This window comes from Nicotiana tabacum, chromosome 3 (genome assembly GCF_000715075.1).
Source record: "Nicotiana tabacum cultivar K326 chromosome 3, ASM71507v2, whole genome shotgun sequence".
Classification (NCBI taxonomy): domain Eukaryota; kingdom Viridiplantae; phylum Streptophyta; class Magnoliopsida; order Solanales; family Solanaceae; genus Nicotiana; species Nicotiana tabacum.
Genome location: NC_134082.1, coordinates 131,911,367 through 131,928,879, shown reverse-complemented (window position 1 = coordinate 131,928,879; position 17,513 = coordinate 131,911,367). Strand labels below are relative to the sequence as shown.

The following is a 17,513-nucleotide window of genomic DNA, read 5'->3' as shown; positions in this document are numbered from 1 at the left end:
ATCAAAAGCGACTTGCAACTTGTAGTCAATCAAATGTAGGGGACTTATATAGCTAGAGAGGCGAGGATGAAACAATATTTGGAGAAGACACGAGATTTGATTAGACAATTCCAAACTTGAAAAATCGTGAAGATACCGAGAGACAAGAATGCTAAAACAGACGCGTTAGCTAATCTTGCATCCACTGCAGAAGTGACAAATGAAGAGAATGCTTCTGTAATACATTAGTTCCACTCGGCACTCGATCAAGATAAAAATGAGGTAAATTTCAATAATTTAACTTGGGATTGGAAAAACGATATTGTCAATTTCTTGCAGCACGGAATACTACCTGAAGATAAAAAAAGGCTCAGGCGCTTCATCGAAAGGCTTCTCGTTATTGTTTGGATCGAGGCAATTTATATCGAAAAATATTCGGTGGCCCTCTAGCAAGGTGTCTTGTACCTTCTCAAACGGAGTACGTGATGAGAGAAGTACATGAAGGGTATTGTGGAAATCATATTGGAGGAAGGTCCTTAGTAAAAACTTTAATCAGAGCAGGTTGTTACTGGCCAAAAATGAAAGAAGAGGCAGAAACTTTTGTGGCCAAATGTGACAAGTGCCAAAGATATGGTAACAATATGCATCGACCAACAGAATTATTACATCCAGTTGTCGCACCATGGCCTTTTATGAAGTGGGGGATGGATATCGTGGGACCATTACCACAAGCCAAAGGCAAGGTATGATTTTTATTAGTACTCACTGATTATTTTACTAAGTGGGTAAAAGTAGGTGCCTTCAAACAGGTATGAGAAAAAGAGGTTAGATATTTCATTTGGCGAAACATCATATGTCGGTTTGGAGTTCCAAAAGAAATTGTGTGCAATAATGGGCCGCAGTTCATAGGTGCGCAAATCACAGAATTCTTTCAAAGTTGGCAAATTAAAAGGATTACCTCAACACCTTATCATCCCATGGCCAATGCACAAGCTGAATCGATGAATAAAGTTATTATTAATAACTTGAAGAAAAGACTAGAGGAATCAAAAGGTAAGTGGCCAGAAGTGTTATTCGGAGTCCTGTGGGCTTACAGAACGACAACGAAAATAAGTACAGGAGAGACACCATTTTCGCTTGTGTATGGTGCTGAAGCTTTAATTCCAGTTGAAATATGAGATCCAAGTACGAGGTACACCCAAGCAACCAAAGAGTCAAATGCAGAGGAGATGCACGTAAGTCTTGATTTGCTTGAGGAAAGGAGAGAAACATCTTTGACAAGGATGGCTGCGCAAAAATAAATTATTGAGCGATATTACAATCGGAAAGCTCATCTTAGATACTTCAAGATTGGGGACTACGTACTCAAGAAAGTTTTTCAATCCACAAGAGCAGCCAATGCAGGAAAGTTGAGCTTAAATTGTGAAGGACCTTACAAGGTTCGAGGCATCACTGGCAAAGGTGCATATGAATTGGAAACTATGGATGGCAAGGTTCTACCCTCGAGTTGGAATGGTGTTTATCTAAAGAAGGACTACTTTTAAGGAAAGGAAATACCCGCGATTAGGTATCCCTCAATTACGATTTTTACTTTGTACAGTTAAAATTATACTAACCATTTTAGATGATAGGCAAAAAGCTAGCCCACACCAAATGATGATATTAGACCTGAAAGACACGTGGAAGTAACATAATTTCCGGTCTAGGGTTACAACTTTTTTGATGAAAATTTAAAGGGTTAAGCAGTCATCATCTAAATTATATTCGCCTTCGAGTCCCGTATGTTTTTTTTCCAGGAAAAGGACCATATGAAAGGAATAATCAATTGCTCGAGATTTCATACTTCAAAGCTCAAACACTTGGGGGAATGTATATATGAGAAAAAAGTAAAAAAGACTGGAAATAAACAGAATTCAAGTCAAGTTTAAAGTCTACCCAACAAATCGAAAGTTCAGAGCAAAGTCACGAGCAGTCAAAAAACGCAAGCCTAATTCAAACCTATGAAGAATACACACGTGGATGTAAATTTTAAAAATTTACCAATGTATAGGTCAAAGGCTATATTTAGTCTCGGGTTTCCAAGTTATACCCTTGAATTTTTTACAAATCTGTTGTAAAGAAAATAATTACGAAAAAATTATGGATGATACTTAAATACGTATAAAGTATTAATTAAAGTACGAATAATACAAGACTTTCTTCAAAGTTATTCAAAAAATATATGTATTCCTATTTCTTCTTTCGTATGTTTACACCATTATGAAGTTGAGACGTCTTGTTCATTAAGTATCGTATATAAAAGGGCCCTCTTTTATAACTCATGCTTGTTCAAAAAGTCATGAAATCTATAGAGCATTTTTAAATGCAAAAGTTAAAATAGCAAAAGGTAAAACAAAAACCCAAACATTAAAGTTAAGTGGAAAACAAAGCCCCAAACTTATAAAGAAAAAGGCAAGGGCAAACCACTAAGAGAGTAAAACAGAAACTCGAAATAAAGGTTTCATAAAAGTTGGACAAAAAACTTTATAATATCATAATATTATGGTTAAAACTAAGTATGAACTTAGTTCTAACCTAATTGTCTTTACAAAAGCCCTGAAATGGACTAGGGGTAAAACCTTCCAAACATCACCCCAAAATAAGACTAGGGGTAGACCACCAAGTATTCCACCAACAAAAAAAAACAAATAAAACAACACTTTAAATTTTCTTGAACTTTCACTGAGGGGCATAATCCGAACTAGCAACAGTATCATCAGGACCATGAGGGGCAACTTGAGCAGAAGGGGGTTGAACAACCACTTCACCAAGATTAGCCTCATCACCCTCGGGAGTGTGAGATACCGGTGAAGAAAAACTTTAGCTTTGCTGGGTTTTCTCAATTGTTTCCTTGATCTTTGCTATCTCAACAGCCAAATTAAAACCTTCCCGGCTTGCCTCCATTAAAGTATCATGGCGTGCATTCAAAAAAGCCCAACTTACTTCAACAGCAGCCTTGTCCTCAAGAGCTTCGTAATCTCTTTCCCAATGCTCAATCTCATTCCTAAGCTCTTTCTTCTCAGCTAAGGCAACATCATAAGAAGCCTATAAGGGGGCAAGTGAACTCTCCAAAAATTGAACTCTATCGGAAGACACACGGAGATCTTCTTGAGCTTGGGTGAGCATTTGAACAAGCTCACCAGTGTAAACTTCTTTCTGATTCAACAGGTCATTTAGACCTCTGATCTCTTCTGTGGCTTTAGAAAAGTGTTCAGTAAAAGAAAACTCAAGAAGGTTCTTGTCTTTGCCTGCCTAATTAGAAGAGGCTCTCTCAATTGCTAGCTCTGCTGCCAAAACCTTTACTTGCTATTCTAAGGTACACTTGTTTTCCTTCAAAACTTCTATTTCAAGCTGAAGACTTTCGTATTGCTCTTTTCAATTATCTGCCTCAGTATGATAGTCATGCATTAGCTGCTCTGTATGGATGATCCTTTTCATCATCTCCGTACCGATGAGATTGATCTACATAGTAAGAAAAAGAAATGTGATGCTAATAAAAAAATCGCATGAGATAAAAAAAAATGAATAAGGTTTATAAAAAAATGAATAAGGTTTATACCTTTAAAGATGAATGCACAATACCATTCATCCAAGTTAGAGAGCGATGACTTTCCAGTTTAGACTTCTCAACTAGGTCTATCAGTGGTTTCAACCACACGTCAGCCTGGCCCGATTTCTTCAAAAGGTTACCATCTGTGGGGACTTCATTGGTAACTTGTTTCATCATCCTACTTCTGCTAGAAGATCCAATTTCAACGCTAGAGATTTTAATAGTAGGAACGGTTGAAGAAGTCAGAATAGTCACGGGCGGAGCAGTAGCGGCAGCAGTAGGAACATGCAACTGAGGTTCTACCGGAGCAGACATAGGGAAAGAGGCAGAGGCACTTCCTCCGTAATTAAGCCAAAGCTTTCATCATCAAATCCACTAGAGAAAAGGTGTTCAGTAGAATCATGGGGTGCTGTAGGCATTTATTCATCAGAACTTACTAAAGTAACACTCTTAAGATCAAACACAGAACACACGAGGAGGAGGAGGAGGAGGAGTTTCGTCATCAGAAATGACCAGTCTTCTGGCTCGTGGCTTACGAATCAATGAGCCTTCTTCCCTCTCCTCTTAATCTTCAGAATCCTATGGTCTGTTAGCTTTTTTTTTTGACGAGGAACTCAAAATTATTTCCTGAGCTCTTGCTAAAGAAAGCCTAGAGGCAGCAATTGACTCAGCACTCACACCTTGAATGGGAAACCCTAATAAAAAGAAGGGTTAATAAATTTTAAGGCAAGAACAAAGAAAAGGGAGAAAGTGGAAGAGAAAGTTACCGTGAGTCTTAACCTTCTAACCAAATCTATTTGAAAGATACTTCCAAGACTTTACTTCCATAGGAGCAATTGTTAACAATAAACCAGAAATCTTCTCAACAGTTCCTATGGTTGCTGAAAGAGAAAAGTAAAACAGTTACCAGAAGTAAATGCTCTATAAAAAAAAAAGTAAAAAAACTGGAAGAAAAACTCACATGCAAAATTCTCAGGGAATGGCATATTCTCTTCACCTACTAACCCACTTGTGGGAGCAGCGACGAACCGGGCATACCAACCACGATCTTTATCATCTTCAGGGCTGACTAAAACTCTCTTACTTCTCGCCATGAGAGTAAAAATCCCATGACGTAATAATTTGAGAGAGTAGAGATGGATTAGATGATAAAAGGTGAAGGGTAATTGAGCCATGTTAGCCAAATACATAAGGCATGCCATAGCCCTCCATACAATAGGGCCAATCTGCCCTAAACACACGTTAAAGAAACGGCAAAATTCTATAATGACTAGGTCAATAGGAGGCCTAAAACCTAATGTGAAGGGATATGTATACACAAAAGAAAAGCCATCTTTAAAAGAAGTGATCCTTTGGTTTTCATTGGGAACCAGAATTGGAAAATCAAATTTCCAATGACAATCTCTACGTACAACGGAAATCAAACCCTCAGTAATTTGGGAGGGGTAAACATCAGCCCAATCATGAGAAGTCATAGAAGTAACTTGATTTCTAATTGATTCTCTGTCAGAATAGGAGGATAGTTCAGCAAGGATGATCTCATCAACTGAAGGTTCACGTATTGGTTCACTAGCATCCCTATTTTTAGTGGAAGATCTATGTGAAAAAGAAGCCCTAGTTCTAGAAGATGATGAAGGAGTAGAATTAGGTTGAGAAGAAGAACCTCGTACAGATACTGCTCCTAAACTACGTAACCTCCCACTTCTCCTACTTCTGGTAGGAGCAAGAGGAAGTTCATCTGCAATAAGAACTTTTAGAGGATCAGGGTTTGAGGAAGACATAGTTGTATTGAGGAGTTGAACGTGATGAAGAACAAGAATAAGATATGAACAAAGGACACTCAAGAAAGTTTTTTCGTGAAATTAAAGGCAAAAGATGTATTTATATGCAGAAGCAGCCGTCGTACAAAAAAGGCAATGATGGAGACGTCATTATGAAAACTCACTTCGTGATTGGAGCAGCCGCAAAAAAGCCCTAAAACCCGTTGCAGAGTTGCAGAGCCAATCGATGATTGCCACATGTTAGAGGCATTAAATGGAAGTGACATACGATGCATCAACTCAAAAGAAGGTATAATGATACGTGGGAAACGGCGGCAAAAATTCCCGCCATAAAAGAGATCCACTTCCCAAATATTCAATTGCTGAATAATTGGCAAGTGGAGGGACTATCTATATTGGGAAAAATAAATATTACACGTGGAATTAATTAAGCGGCTGACATGGCAAGACACGTGGATCATTAGAGAAGTGACAACTGGAAAAGAGTACTTAAAGAGATGCGGGTCTTAATAGGTACGAGCAAAATGTATAAGAGATAAGAAGAAACGGTTGCTCGTGTCTCTTGATAATTTGAAGAGACACCGGTGGAATGAATCAAGACAACAAAAAGTACAAATTCACTAATCTTTAATTAATGAGCATGAATAATTAGAAACGTTACAAAATCTTCACGAAATAGTTATGATTGCCAGTTATAACATTTCATTAATGTCATTAAATGCTCATAATGACTCGATTACGAGAAGGAAGAGACATTGTACTTAGAAATAGCTATAAAAGGAAGAGAAATGACATTTGTGTGGATACGTTCTGATTATTAATAGAATATACTTATTTACTTTGCTTTATATTGATTGTTTCGTTATTTCTTATTCTAATTTTCCTTTCTCATTACAAAAAAGTTCCGTTATTTGATTATCAGTAACCCGAATACTTTTAAAAATAAGCTTTGACCGAAATTCCTATTTTCTGGTTAAACACACAATACATTTTATTCTATATGCAGATAAGGATGTGGCTGCCAAATAACCAGACACTAGACACAAGCCCTTTTCTTCCTCTCACCAACCAGTCAGTCAGTCATATTTGGTTAATCCAATGAAGTAACTTAACGGTGCGTTGAGCACGTGCATACCATCTAACATTACCACTCCTAACACCACCTACGTTCAAGTAGTATAAACACGACATAAGAATAAATAAAGCTCATCTCATTGTAGTTCAATTTAAATACTAGTAAGTCCAGTCACATAAAAATTTTCCCACTCTTCTACCTTTCATTTCTGAAAATGGCAAGTGAAGCTCATGCAGCTGTTCATGCTCCTCCTCCGGTAGCACCGACGGTTTGCGTCACTGGAGCAGCTGGATTTATTGGCTCTTGGCTTGTCATGAGACTCCTTGAACGTGGTTATAATGTTCACGCTACTGTTCGTGATCCTGGTACATTTTTGTCTCTTTTCTTTCCAGCCGTTAATCAATCCATACAAACTGCATTATGAGTGTCCAGAGAAGTGTATATATGACATTGCTAAAAGTGTCTCTTAGAATGACATGACCCTAATGTAAAAATGCATTAATTTTTGTAGAGAACAAGAAGAAGGTAAAGCATCTATTCGAATTGCCAAAAGCTGACACAAACTTAACGCTGTGGAAAGCGGACTTGTCAGTGGAAGGAAGCTTTGATGAAGCCATTCAAGGCTGTCAAGGAGTATTCCATGTGGCAACACCTATGGATTTCGAGTCCGAGGACCCTGAGGTACTATCAAGCTAGAACAGTAACAGAGTAACTCATATATACTTATTGCATTCTCACATTTCTGGCTGATCAATTCTAATGTAACACTAGACATTTATATACGTGACAGAATGAAGTAATTAAACCAACAGTCAGGGGAATGTTAAGCATCATAGAATCATGTGCTAAAGCAAACACAGTGAAGAGGCTGGTTTTCACTTCATCGGCTGGAACTCTCGATGCCCAAGAACACCAAAAGCTTTTCTATGACGAGACCAGCTGGAGCGACTTGGACTTCATATATGCTAAGAAGATGACAGGATGGGTTCGTCTGGTTATTCTATATTTTAGGAACACCCTTTCTATGTATAGAAACAGTATTTTTATCGTTACTGCCTTGTGAATTATTTTCATTGCAGATGTATTTTGTTTCCAAGATACTGGCAGAGAAGGCCGCAATGGAAGCAGCTAAAAAGAAGAACTTTGATTTTATTAGCATCATACCGCCGCTGGTTGTTGGTCCATTCCTCACGCCTACATTCCCACCTAGCTTAATCACTGCACTTTCACTAATTACTGGTATGGTGTAGTCTTTATATCTTATTACAATGTACAGAAGATGAATACTTACTCTTCTAAGTAAACACCATACTAATTATTTTAAGAAACAGTTTTTTACAATCATTGGTTTAATCAGATTGAGAATGCAGGGAATGAAGCTCACTACTGCATCATTAAACAAGGTCAATATGTGCATTTGGATGATCTTTGTGAGGCTCATATTTTCCTATATGAGCAGCCAAAGGCAGAGGGAAGATTCATCTGCGCGTCCCATCATGCTATCATCTATGATGTGGCAAAGATGGTCCGAGAGAAATGGCCAGAGTACTACGTCCCTACTGAGTAAGCTCTCCACTCCTCTGTATGCCTAAGTATACTTGGCCCATTCACTGAGTGATGGCTCGGTAACTCAATCTTGGGTAAATAACAGGTTTAAAGGCATCGATAAGGACTTGCCCGTGGTGTATTTTTCGCCAAAGAAGCTGACGGATATGGGGTTTCAATTCAAGTACACTTTGGAGGATATGTATAAAGGGGCCATTGAGACTTGTCGACAGAAGCAGTTGCTTCCCTTTTCTACCCAAAGCACAGCAGATAATGGACGTGACAAAGAAACCATTCCCCTTTCTGCTGAAAACTATGCAAGTGGCAAAGAGAATTCACCAGTTGCAAATGGTACAGGAAAGTCAACCAATGGGGAAATCTAGAACGGCAATCTTACAAAATAAAGAGGCGAGCATGCCTAGCAACAAGTTTGCTTCTTGGTTCTCTAATGTAATTTTGCTCGAGGTTTTATAATACTAAATGAGTAAAATGTTCAATGAATATATGGAATTTCTCATCTTGCTGATTAAAGGCAGCTGCACAGTAGGATATCAAAGATCCTAGGTATATTTTGCAGAGAAAGAGAATCTATAATCACTGCAGGAAATCTGGATCCAAATACAAGGACGTATATTCCAATTTATAAGCTTTACAAAAGCAAGATCTTGTGTTAACTTTCTGGAAAAACTTTTCTCAAGGCGCTTGCATATCATTTGGCAGAAAAGAGATTACCATCTTTCATAATCATTGGAGGGAAACTAGCGATAACAATAATAACAATAGTATAAAGATGATAATACCAATAATAATAATAATAGTAATTATTATTATTATTATAAGAACAATAACATAGTAGCACAATAACACAGCCTTTTAACAGAAAGTTCCATTTCAATGAATAGCCACGTTAGCCCATTTTCTTTCAGGTCAGATTTCTAAAGCTTGCGCTTACATGCAGAAACTAAAAAAATAATAAGAAAGAGAATCTACTCACTACTGTGCAAATTACATGTTCAGCCGAGCAACCAAGTCTTCCACTACCTCTCCTCAGAGTTGAACCTGTTCCATGCTTCCTGTAGACACAGAAAAATGATGACAACTATGAGAACTCAAAGCAGATACTAAAAGAGAAAGAAGCGTGGAAAGAGGGAGGTGTGAAAGCTGGCTGGAATAAATAAAAATAAAAAATTAAGGGAGAAGTAGAAATAAATTCTATGAGGTCAAAGATGATAGTCTGTCTTTACCTATGTTGCTCGGACTCTCCGAAAATGTGGCCGGATACGTGTCGGATCCTCCAAAAGTAGTGCATTTTTGAAGGATCCGACACGGGTGCGACTACATTTTGGAGAGTCCGCGCAATATAGGTCTTTACCTCACCCCCTAATAAGGCCTTCCTGATTAGAGTAACAACTTACAGAAAACAGACAATAGTAAGAATTTGACTTAAAGAAAAGGAGTGAGAAGGGGGAACAAACGAAACAAATAAGCCACGTGGTTCATCACATTACAAATTACCCAATGAAGTTCTTTTTTTTCCAACAAGTTCTGCTACTGTATAGCTAAAATACTGCACTCTTTGTCCTATTTTATGCGACACACTTTCCTTTTTAGATTGTCCAAAAATAATGACACATCTATAGAAACAATACAACTTTAAACTTCTCAGATTATAAAGAAAGAAAGACTTTTGAAACTTGTGGTAGCCATAGACGTTTGTGTTGTTAGATTTATCCCCTTCCCACACTTTTATATGTAGTCTTGCAAGAACTTGAGTGAAAGTGATAGGTTTACATCAATTAGAAGTACCACACACCATATTCCAGTATAAGATATATGTCAAGTTAAGAGAAAACTATGGTGCAGAAACTACCACATCCCAGACATTCTTTTATCAATGGTAACAAAGGTCCTAACAATAACAATGATTAGGTCGATACAGTAAATATTCTCGTTCTCCGACCAATTCAAACTAAGAGACAAACTAGTCACCACTAAGCAGCAGTAGAGTATTGCATTAGTATACAGAACATTGACAGGTAAGATAAATTTATATAAGTAAAGAAAGAAAAATGAGAAAACACACCTTTAAAAGATCAAAGACCTTCTCGCATACATACTTCTGCTGAATATTAGCACCTCGCTGTTGTAATTTGTCAGGATGCACACAAAGAGTAGCTTTCCTATAAGCTTTCTTCACCGCTACTGAAGTTATAACTTCTGTTAATGGAATTGGCTGCCAACCGCTATTAGGCCCAAGAATCTGCAAACGAGGATGGATACATTGAATTTCTACATTATGGAGGTTTGGCCCAAAATCATATGATGATAATGTGTGAAAAAGAAGCTATATGGTACTATTAAAAACTCAAAATTAATCTTCACTATTGACATGTCATGCAGTCATATTTCGATGGCAACCAGAGCTTTCTCACTGCTATGATTAGTACTACATCTCATACGCGACAATTTCACTAGTTAAATCCTCCCATGTCCAAATTTAATGGGTTAAATTTCTTATTTAGTAAAAAATGATCAGGAAGCATATAAGAGTTTGAAAAATGGACGGGACATTCTTTCACATTTCTGTTTCAAAACTGCACCACTGTCCTGTCAGCAAATGTTAGGAATGCTTGTTTTGATAGTTGCAGACACCCACACCAATTATTTAAAAGAGGTAATTAAATGAAGAGACAAAGAAAATGCAAGATAGAAAAGGCTCATCTGGGTCAACGTTTAACTTTAGCCAAGTTAACATAATTTGGCAAAGGATACTAATAGAATAAAGAAGCACTTCCTGACACATTAACTTTTTTCCATTTGAAAATAACTACAAGTAAATGAGAATGAAACACCTTTCACTTAAGCAGTCAAGTGACTCAGCAAGGTAAACCTGTAAAATATAAATCAAGAACTATTTCGCCTATCCTGATGAATATTCATTTGATCCAGAGTTAAACATGAACTTGGCAATACAAAGAAAATCCACAAGCACTTAGTATTTGATTAGCTAAAGAAAAGTATTTATCCGTATAAAGAATTTGAAGAGCAAGCATACGTATTGTAAAGTTGAAAGCAATGCACGTAGATTGCCTTCTTTCCCGCTTGACCACCTTTTCACTTCAGCATCCAGAGTTTCAGACAATCTCTGCACAGGAATCCTCAAGTGAGACAACATGAAATCTAGATGATTCATGATATACAGTATTGCTCAAAGAGATGGACATACATTTCTCTCCGCTTGCTCCCTCTGAGCTAGAAGATCACGCATATTTTTCTCTGCTAGGGCCTTAGCCTGAAACAAGAACAAGATAAAAGATTATACAAAAGAAGAAAAAACCATAGAAAAGAACTTCTAATAGGGACAAGATGATTAAGAAGCACATACTGCACGCTCAGATGTTCTGCGGTACCTCTCCAACCGAGCTTTACATCGTTGAGGTGATTCACCTTCAATGCCTACAAAGCATTCAATTTTACTAGAAGCTTCACTAGAAAAATCTAATCTTCTTAAGAAAACCTAAGGAGAACTAGACTATAAACGAAAGGAAGGAAAAAAAGAAAAACAGTATTGGTGCTTCATGTACATACCAGCATGAGCTGAAGAATATGAATATCTCAATTTTGAGGTTTCTGTGCTATGATGCGCATGTTGTTCCTGTCAAGAAACCCCAATAAGTAGATAGCTGGCATGCATTTCAATGTTTAAGAAGGAAAAGAGATACTCACAGAAGAAGAGCTCTGTCTCATTTCGTTGGTCCTAGAATAAGCAGAAAATTTTTCTGAAGATGATCTTTCCACTCGTTCACGTGACTCCTGGATAGCCTTCTCAACCATTGCTTTCTCGAAAGCTCGTTGCCGAGCCTCTGCAGTTGCTCTTTCTACTGCAGCACGCTCCGCCCTGAGCCTAGCCTCTACAGATGTCTGCTCTGCTAGAGATCTTTCCCTAGCCTCTGCAGATGCCTTCTCTAATCTTTCTCGGGCCTCCGCCATAGTTCTTTGTCGTATTTCAGTTGTAGCTCTCTCCATGGAAGCTCTTTCTACTCTCTCACGGGCTTCAAGATATGACCTTTCCAGAGCTTCACGAGTCACAGACATACGATCCTTCTCTCTTTCTCTTTCTCTCTCCCTCTCTTCTTCTAACTTTCTCAGATATTCTTCCTCCAATTCTCTTTCTTTTGTCAGTCTTTCGTCCATTTTTTGTGCTTCAGGAGTAATGATCTTATTTGAATTTCTCTCTTTCTTGTGGGGACCTCCAGTTGCTGTTCTCTGGTCTGTACTTGACAATACTTCAACATCCTCTAGCACAGCAGCCAAAGCATCTCCAATTTTCTTTGCGTTTGTGACCCATTCCCTGGCAACCTGATGAGCTGTAAACTTTTCTTCCGTAACTCCCTGGTTAGTGCCAGACTGAACAACCTTGGAGTTCATTCTTGCCCCCTCAGAATATGTTCCATTCCTATGGTCAGGGTGATTAGCTGTAAACTTTTCCTCTGTAATTTCCTGGTTAGTGCCAGACTGAACTCCATTGATGTTCGCTGTCAGACATTCAGGAGGTGTAACATTTGTTTGATCAGAATGATTTACCATTTCAGGTGATGTCTTCTTCATTCTATCAGACGCCTTACCTATGCAAATACCAGCTTCACTTGAATTGGTCAATGGCACATTCGAAGAAGTAGACCATATTGCATCTGCTCTTCTGGTTTGGTCTTTTACATGTCCCAAGACATCTTGTCTATTGCAAACAGAGTCGCATCCATCTTTAGGCAGCAGATTGGCCTCTCCAATTTCTGATTCTCTATCACAATTTTGCAGCTCAGTTTCCAATTTCTCATCTACTTCGCGGGAAAGAGCTGATTGAGTTGCTTCCAGCTTTCCAACGTTCTCCTCTAGCTTCTTAGACATTCTGTCCACACGTAAAGTCTCATCATTTTGTTGGCGGGCCCAATGAAATGCCGTAGCATCTGTGTGAACTTCCACATTGTTGTTCTTCAATACAGATCCAACCATCTCAATAGGCGCGCTATCTTCGGTCTGTTCACGCAATTCTTCCCACTTATCATCACATGCAGTTGCTTGTTCAGTTCCGTCAAACTCACTGGACTCTTCAGATATGTTCTCAAATTCTACTTTGGAACGCATAGGGGATTTCGTCCTACTCTTTTGCTGCTCCAATACCTCAGTCATATCCACATCACCATCTTCTCCTTCACATGCGCCATCCCCTCTTCTCTCAGTTTCTTCTCCTTCATGAGGCTCATTTTGTTCCCCTTCATGCTCTTTCTTCTCGAGAGCCACTCTAAATTGGCTCTCCTCTTGCACCCAGCCAAAAGAACCTTTTGCATCCTGAACCTTTGGGTCCCACTTGAAATCGGTCTCTTTGTCTCTCTCATTCTTCTCTTGTTTACAAGCCAACTCCAAATTCTCATCATTCTTTTCTGATCTAAAATCCTCCTTTGGGCTCGTTGCATTCTCCTCCTGGTGAAGAGAGCCTTCATCTCTTTCAGAAACTGCATCACGTTGCTTCTTCCTTTCCTGCTTGACTATATCATTTACTCTCTGTCCATTTCCTGTTTCATCCTCATCATCACTAAGCCCTCCCTCAGATTCTTCAATCTCAGACTCTGCCATCAGCTTTATATCAATATGCCTAGCATCAATGTTTATAAATCTCTTTTGATCATCTAATCTTCTACTGCCACCACTCACATTCTGATCACCTCGTCTGTTGTCATCTACGCTTTCATGAGAAGTGCTGATTAGCGTCTCACTTGTTCCCTCTTGCTGCTCCACTTTAACATGTTTCTCACTCGTACTAGCGTCAGATAAGCTTTCTGCTGCTTTTACTGTCTCCTTATGCTCCAATTGACAACCCAAATCTTCTTTTGATCTTTGATGCTTAATACCCCATTGGTAAGACCCTTTACCTACCTTTTCTTCACTTCCCTCTTCGGTATCCAGAGCCTCCTTTGCTGCAACACTGTTGCAAGTTTCTGGATGGTCAAGTCTGTCAATGGTTGCTTCAAATTGTCTGTATTCATGTGATTCAATATTTCTCAGCAAACCAAATTCATTCTTGACTTTCTCAGAAGACCTAGAAGATGGGTAAGTTTCAACTACTTCAAAAAATTCTGCACCTTCCCTCCATGCAACTCTACCTTCAGCTTTATATGATGGTTGAGATGACATATTAGGATTACCCTGCTCACTTTCTTCACTTTTTCCAGTAAACTTGAAATGTTTTTCTTCTTCAGTATTAACTGAAATAACCTCGGTATTCTTAAAGATTTCGTCCATTTCTTCAACACGCATGTTTTGTGCCATGTCATCTTTGTCAAATGTCTTGCTTGGTCTTTCTTCCAAAATACCATTCTCCAAATGGAGTTTTGAGTAACATTTTATATCTTGCTTCTTTCTCTCCATTAGCTCTTTTGCACTTCTAAGCTTTGCTTGAGCCTTCTCCATTGCATCTTTTATAGCTGCAGTAGACGCTGCTGATGATGAACTTGCATATACGTCCACATCAAAGTAAGATTGTGAATTATCACCTTGCTTTTGCTCAAAAGCACAACTTTTTGAAGCTTTGGGTCTTGAATTCAGTCTATCGGAGTTTCCTTTCTTGGCAGCCAGGCCAGGTGGCGGTCTTGATGGTGGTGGCAACCCTGAAGGCCTAGTTCTTAAACTGATATCTGACACAGTTAAGAATGGCTTATCTGGAGTACAACTAGCTTCACTACATGTCTCCGGAAGTTTTGAATTAATTCCATGAATGATATAACTGCTGCTCATACTTCGTGACGTGCTTCTTTTGAACCGCTTCTCTTCTAAAACCGATCCACTCAAGTCCACGTTGTGCTTGAGATCAAGAGTTTCCTGAAGGGGTTGTGGCTCGGTGTCTTCTTGACTTCGAGAAGCCTGACTTCCACTGACCATGTAAGTATATCCGGGAATAGCATGTAAATGTGCTACATGCGTCATGCCATTTGATACAACGCCATCGCTCCTCTGGAAAGTCTTGTGATATGAAATGTTGAACTGCTTGATGCCATCGGATGAATGAGGAACATCAGCACTAGAAGAGCTCTGACTCCTTTCAGAAAAAGCAGAAGGATCTGATTCATCTGACAGGTTCTCACTTTGAGCTGGACTCCTTTTATCAGGAAAACAAAAAATAAATAAATAAATAAAAGATAAAACTATAAACCCCATTGAAAGGAGAAGTCTTTTTTTTTTAACCAGTTCTTATTTGAGAGCACTGAAAAAAGAATAAAACTGATCCTACTAATTTTAACAGGCAAATTGAAGAAAAACTTACCACCCTAACTACCAAAGTGAAATAAGATTTCATTAATGAAATTTGATTGATACATTCTGTTGATTTGTTTAAGTTCAGACAGAGACATGTAAAAGACACCTATAACTTATACCCAAAAAAACAAGATAATTACGACTTTCAAATAAAGAAATTAGCTCTTTGCCTAGATAAACATTTGAATTCATGTACTTGTTGCAAGAATGAAAATCCAGTTAGAATATTCTAGACTCCTTTTTTTACTGACATTTTTATCATCTGAAGGCCCGCCGGCCGGCCTAGGCGCAACAGTTTAGATATGTTCATTTGTTGAAATATAAACAAGCTCACATTTTTTCAACAGAATTGGAAAACTAAAGGGAAATTGAAACCAAAAAGTGCATGATAGAGCTTTTTTTTTTTTTTCCAAATGCACAAAAAAAAAATGAACATACCAGGCCTCTTCAGAAGAATCATAACCAGAGGTAGACTGACGAACCAAATCCTCATAAGAAAGGGCAAAATCAACAACATTAAACCCTCCGAAAATCTCAGAATAGTCAAAATGAGAACTCTGTACATCGAATGACACCTGATCACCCTCGTCCTCAACAACCGGAAGATCCAAAATGGGAATAGAGGAAGCACGAGAAGAGTGAAAACCTCCGAAAATCTCAGTATAATCCTCGTAACGAGGAGCTAGCGTTGGTACCCCGAACTTCGGGGGGCCACCAAAAACGTCGTCGTATAATGACTTGCTTGCTGTTGTAATAAACCCGCTTCCATGGTGGAAACTCTTTTTAGCAAATGAATGTGAGAGATTTTCCATGAGAAATGTGGAGAACTCTGAAGAGAAAACAGTACTACTTGTTCAGCGTGAAGTCAAGAAAGAAGAATGAAGGGGTAGTATGGGAATTATAAGAAAGAGGAAGCTGCTTTTGCTTTTTTGAAACATTTTAAGAATTTTGAATATCGAGGAAAACTTTTTGGTTAAAATATTTGAGAGTGATCGGCGATTATCGTTAGTAGGAAAAGGGGAAAAAGAAGAAAGACAAAGATGGCAGTAGGCGTGGCCATTCGCCTAACTCCGGCAGCTTTCTGGGGACGTTACGTTATGCTTTTCAACCTCCACAGTCAACTCAAGGTTTTCTCCCCTTCTGTTCCTATTTATATAATGTACTTTAACTGAACATGAAGTTTTTAAAATAAACTATAAATATGTCATATGTGAGTGACTATAAATTAGAATAAAATAAAAGTTTAATTTTTTTTTTTAAAATAGACGAAAGTAAATCACGTAAATGGAAACAAATGGAGAGTTTAGATTATGAAAATGAGCCTTATCTAATTTTCTTTGTAAAAGTTGTTTAACTCTCCAAACAGTTTTATGGTAAAACAATTTTTGGATTTGAATTGTAATTCCATTTTAGTGCTCAACGTGTCAGAATTTGAATTGTAATTTGTAATGTACATTATTAGAATTTCGAGACCATTGCTAATAATTGAATCTTTCCTCTTCTCCAGGTTCAATAAGAAATTTTTTTAAAAAAAATTGTAGAAACTGAAAATACCAATCAAGAAGGAAATGACGCAGACAAAAATTCTTGGTTAAAATTTAATCAAAAAACTAAATCAAATTTTTTTTCTTATAGTAAGAAAACGAATTCGAGGATTATTTGAAAATACTTCCTCGGTGATTTGGATATTAATATCTCTAGTCCCAAAAATATTAATGTAATTTGATAAACTGGATTTGCTTGAAAATATTTGATGTTTTAGACATTTATAACTATTTTTTCCAAATTTACCTTTTGTATTGGTCAAAATCTGACCACCCCGACCAAGTTGCCCACGATTCCCTTTTTAGCAATCGGGTAATGAAAATCAATAGAGTCCACTTTAATTCTCCTCCACAATATCCGACAAAACGAAAAGAGTAACGCCTGGAATCACAACCAGAACGTACCGCTGGCCCGAGCGCGTCAAGTCACGCTGAGGGTGAAGGATTTCAATTATATATATATATAGCCCAAGAAGGCTTTCAAGGGAGGGGCTTCTCCATTTTTTTCCCACAGAAGGAAAATAAGAACAAAGCTTCATTCTTGTATCTTGTGCAAAAAAAAAAACCAATTGTAATAAACTTTCCTCAGGGATTGAGGAAGAAGGCAATATTGAATCTTAACGAGATTGTCGATATTTTCGTCATCCCCTACACATTTATTATTATGAAATCTCTTGGTCTGGAATCAATTA

The 17,513-nt window shown here is 38.0% G+C and overlaps 2 protein-coding genes across 3 annotated transcripts; one reads left to right on the top strand and one right to left on the bottom strand.

Annotated features, from left to right (window-relative positions):
* Positions 1 to 6,541: 6,541 nt before the first annotated feature.
* LOC107797231 (uncharacterized) lies at positions 6,542 to 16,447 on the bottom strand. 2 transcript variants are annotated; one of them, XM_016620103.2, is made up of 9 exons: positions 15,716 to 16,447; positions 11,696 to 15,119; positions 11,558 to 11,624; positions 11,355 to 11,425; positions 11,196 to 11,261; positions 11,025 to 11,114; positions 10,053 to 10,229; positions 8,964 to 9,042; positions 6,542 to 6,837 (listed from the first exon to the last, which is right to left on the bottom strand). In XM_016620103.2, exons 1-8 carry the CDS (start codon positions 16,087 to 16,089, stop codon positions 9,007 to 9,009), a joined length of 4,305 nt encoding a protein of 1,434 aa, XP_016475589.1. In that variant the 5' UTR covers positions 16,090 to 16,447; the 3' UTR covers positions 6,542 to 6,837; positions 8,964 to 9,006. The 2 variants fall into 2 exon arrangements, with proteins under 2 accessions (XP_016475589.1, XP_016475588.1); XM_016620102.2 differs by lacking the exon at positions 6,542 to 6,837 and having other exon boundaries at positions 8,776 to 9,042.
* Positions 6,592 to 8,449, top strand: DFR2 (dihydroflavonol-4-reductase). Its single transcript, NM_001325630.2, has 6 exons — positions 6,592 to 6,789; positions 6,936 to 7,105; positions 7,215 to 7,409; positions 7,504 to 7,663; positions 7,795 to 7,987; positions 8,076 to 8,449. The coding sequence occupies exons 1-6, from the start codon at positions 6,639 to 6,641 to the stop codon at positions 8,350 to 8,352; spliced, it is 1,146 nt and encodes a 381-aa protein (NP_001312559.1). The 5' UTR covers positions 6,592 to 6,638; the 3' UTR covers positions 8,353 to 8,449.
* Positions 16,448 to 17,513: the final 1,066 nt, after the last annotated feature.

Coding starts and splice junctions, on each gene's coding strand:
- DFR2 (NM_001325630.2), top strand. CDS start 6,639: ATGGCAAGTGAAGCTCATGCAGCTGTTCATGCTCCTCCTCCGGTAGCA. Junction 6,790..6,935: donor CGCTACTGTTCGTGATCCTG/GTACATTTTTGT, acceptor TAATTTTTGTAG/AGAACAAGAAGAAGGTAAAG. Junction 7,664..7,794: donor TGCACTTTCACTAATTACTG/GTATGGTGTAGT, acceptor TTGAGAATGCAG/GGAATGAAGCTCACTACTGC.
- LOC107797231 (XM_016620103.2), bottom strand. CDS start 16,089: ATGGAAAATCTCTCACATTCATTTGCTAAAAAGAGTTTCCACCATGGA. Junction 11,426..11,557: donor ATATTCTTCAGCTCATGCTG/GTATGTACATGA, acceptor AATGCTTTGTAG/GCATTGAAGGTGAATCACCT. Junction 11,262..11,354: donor GCAGAACATCTGAGCGTGCA/GTATGTGCTTCT, acceptor TTCTTGTTTCAG/GCTAAGGCCCTAGCAGAGAA.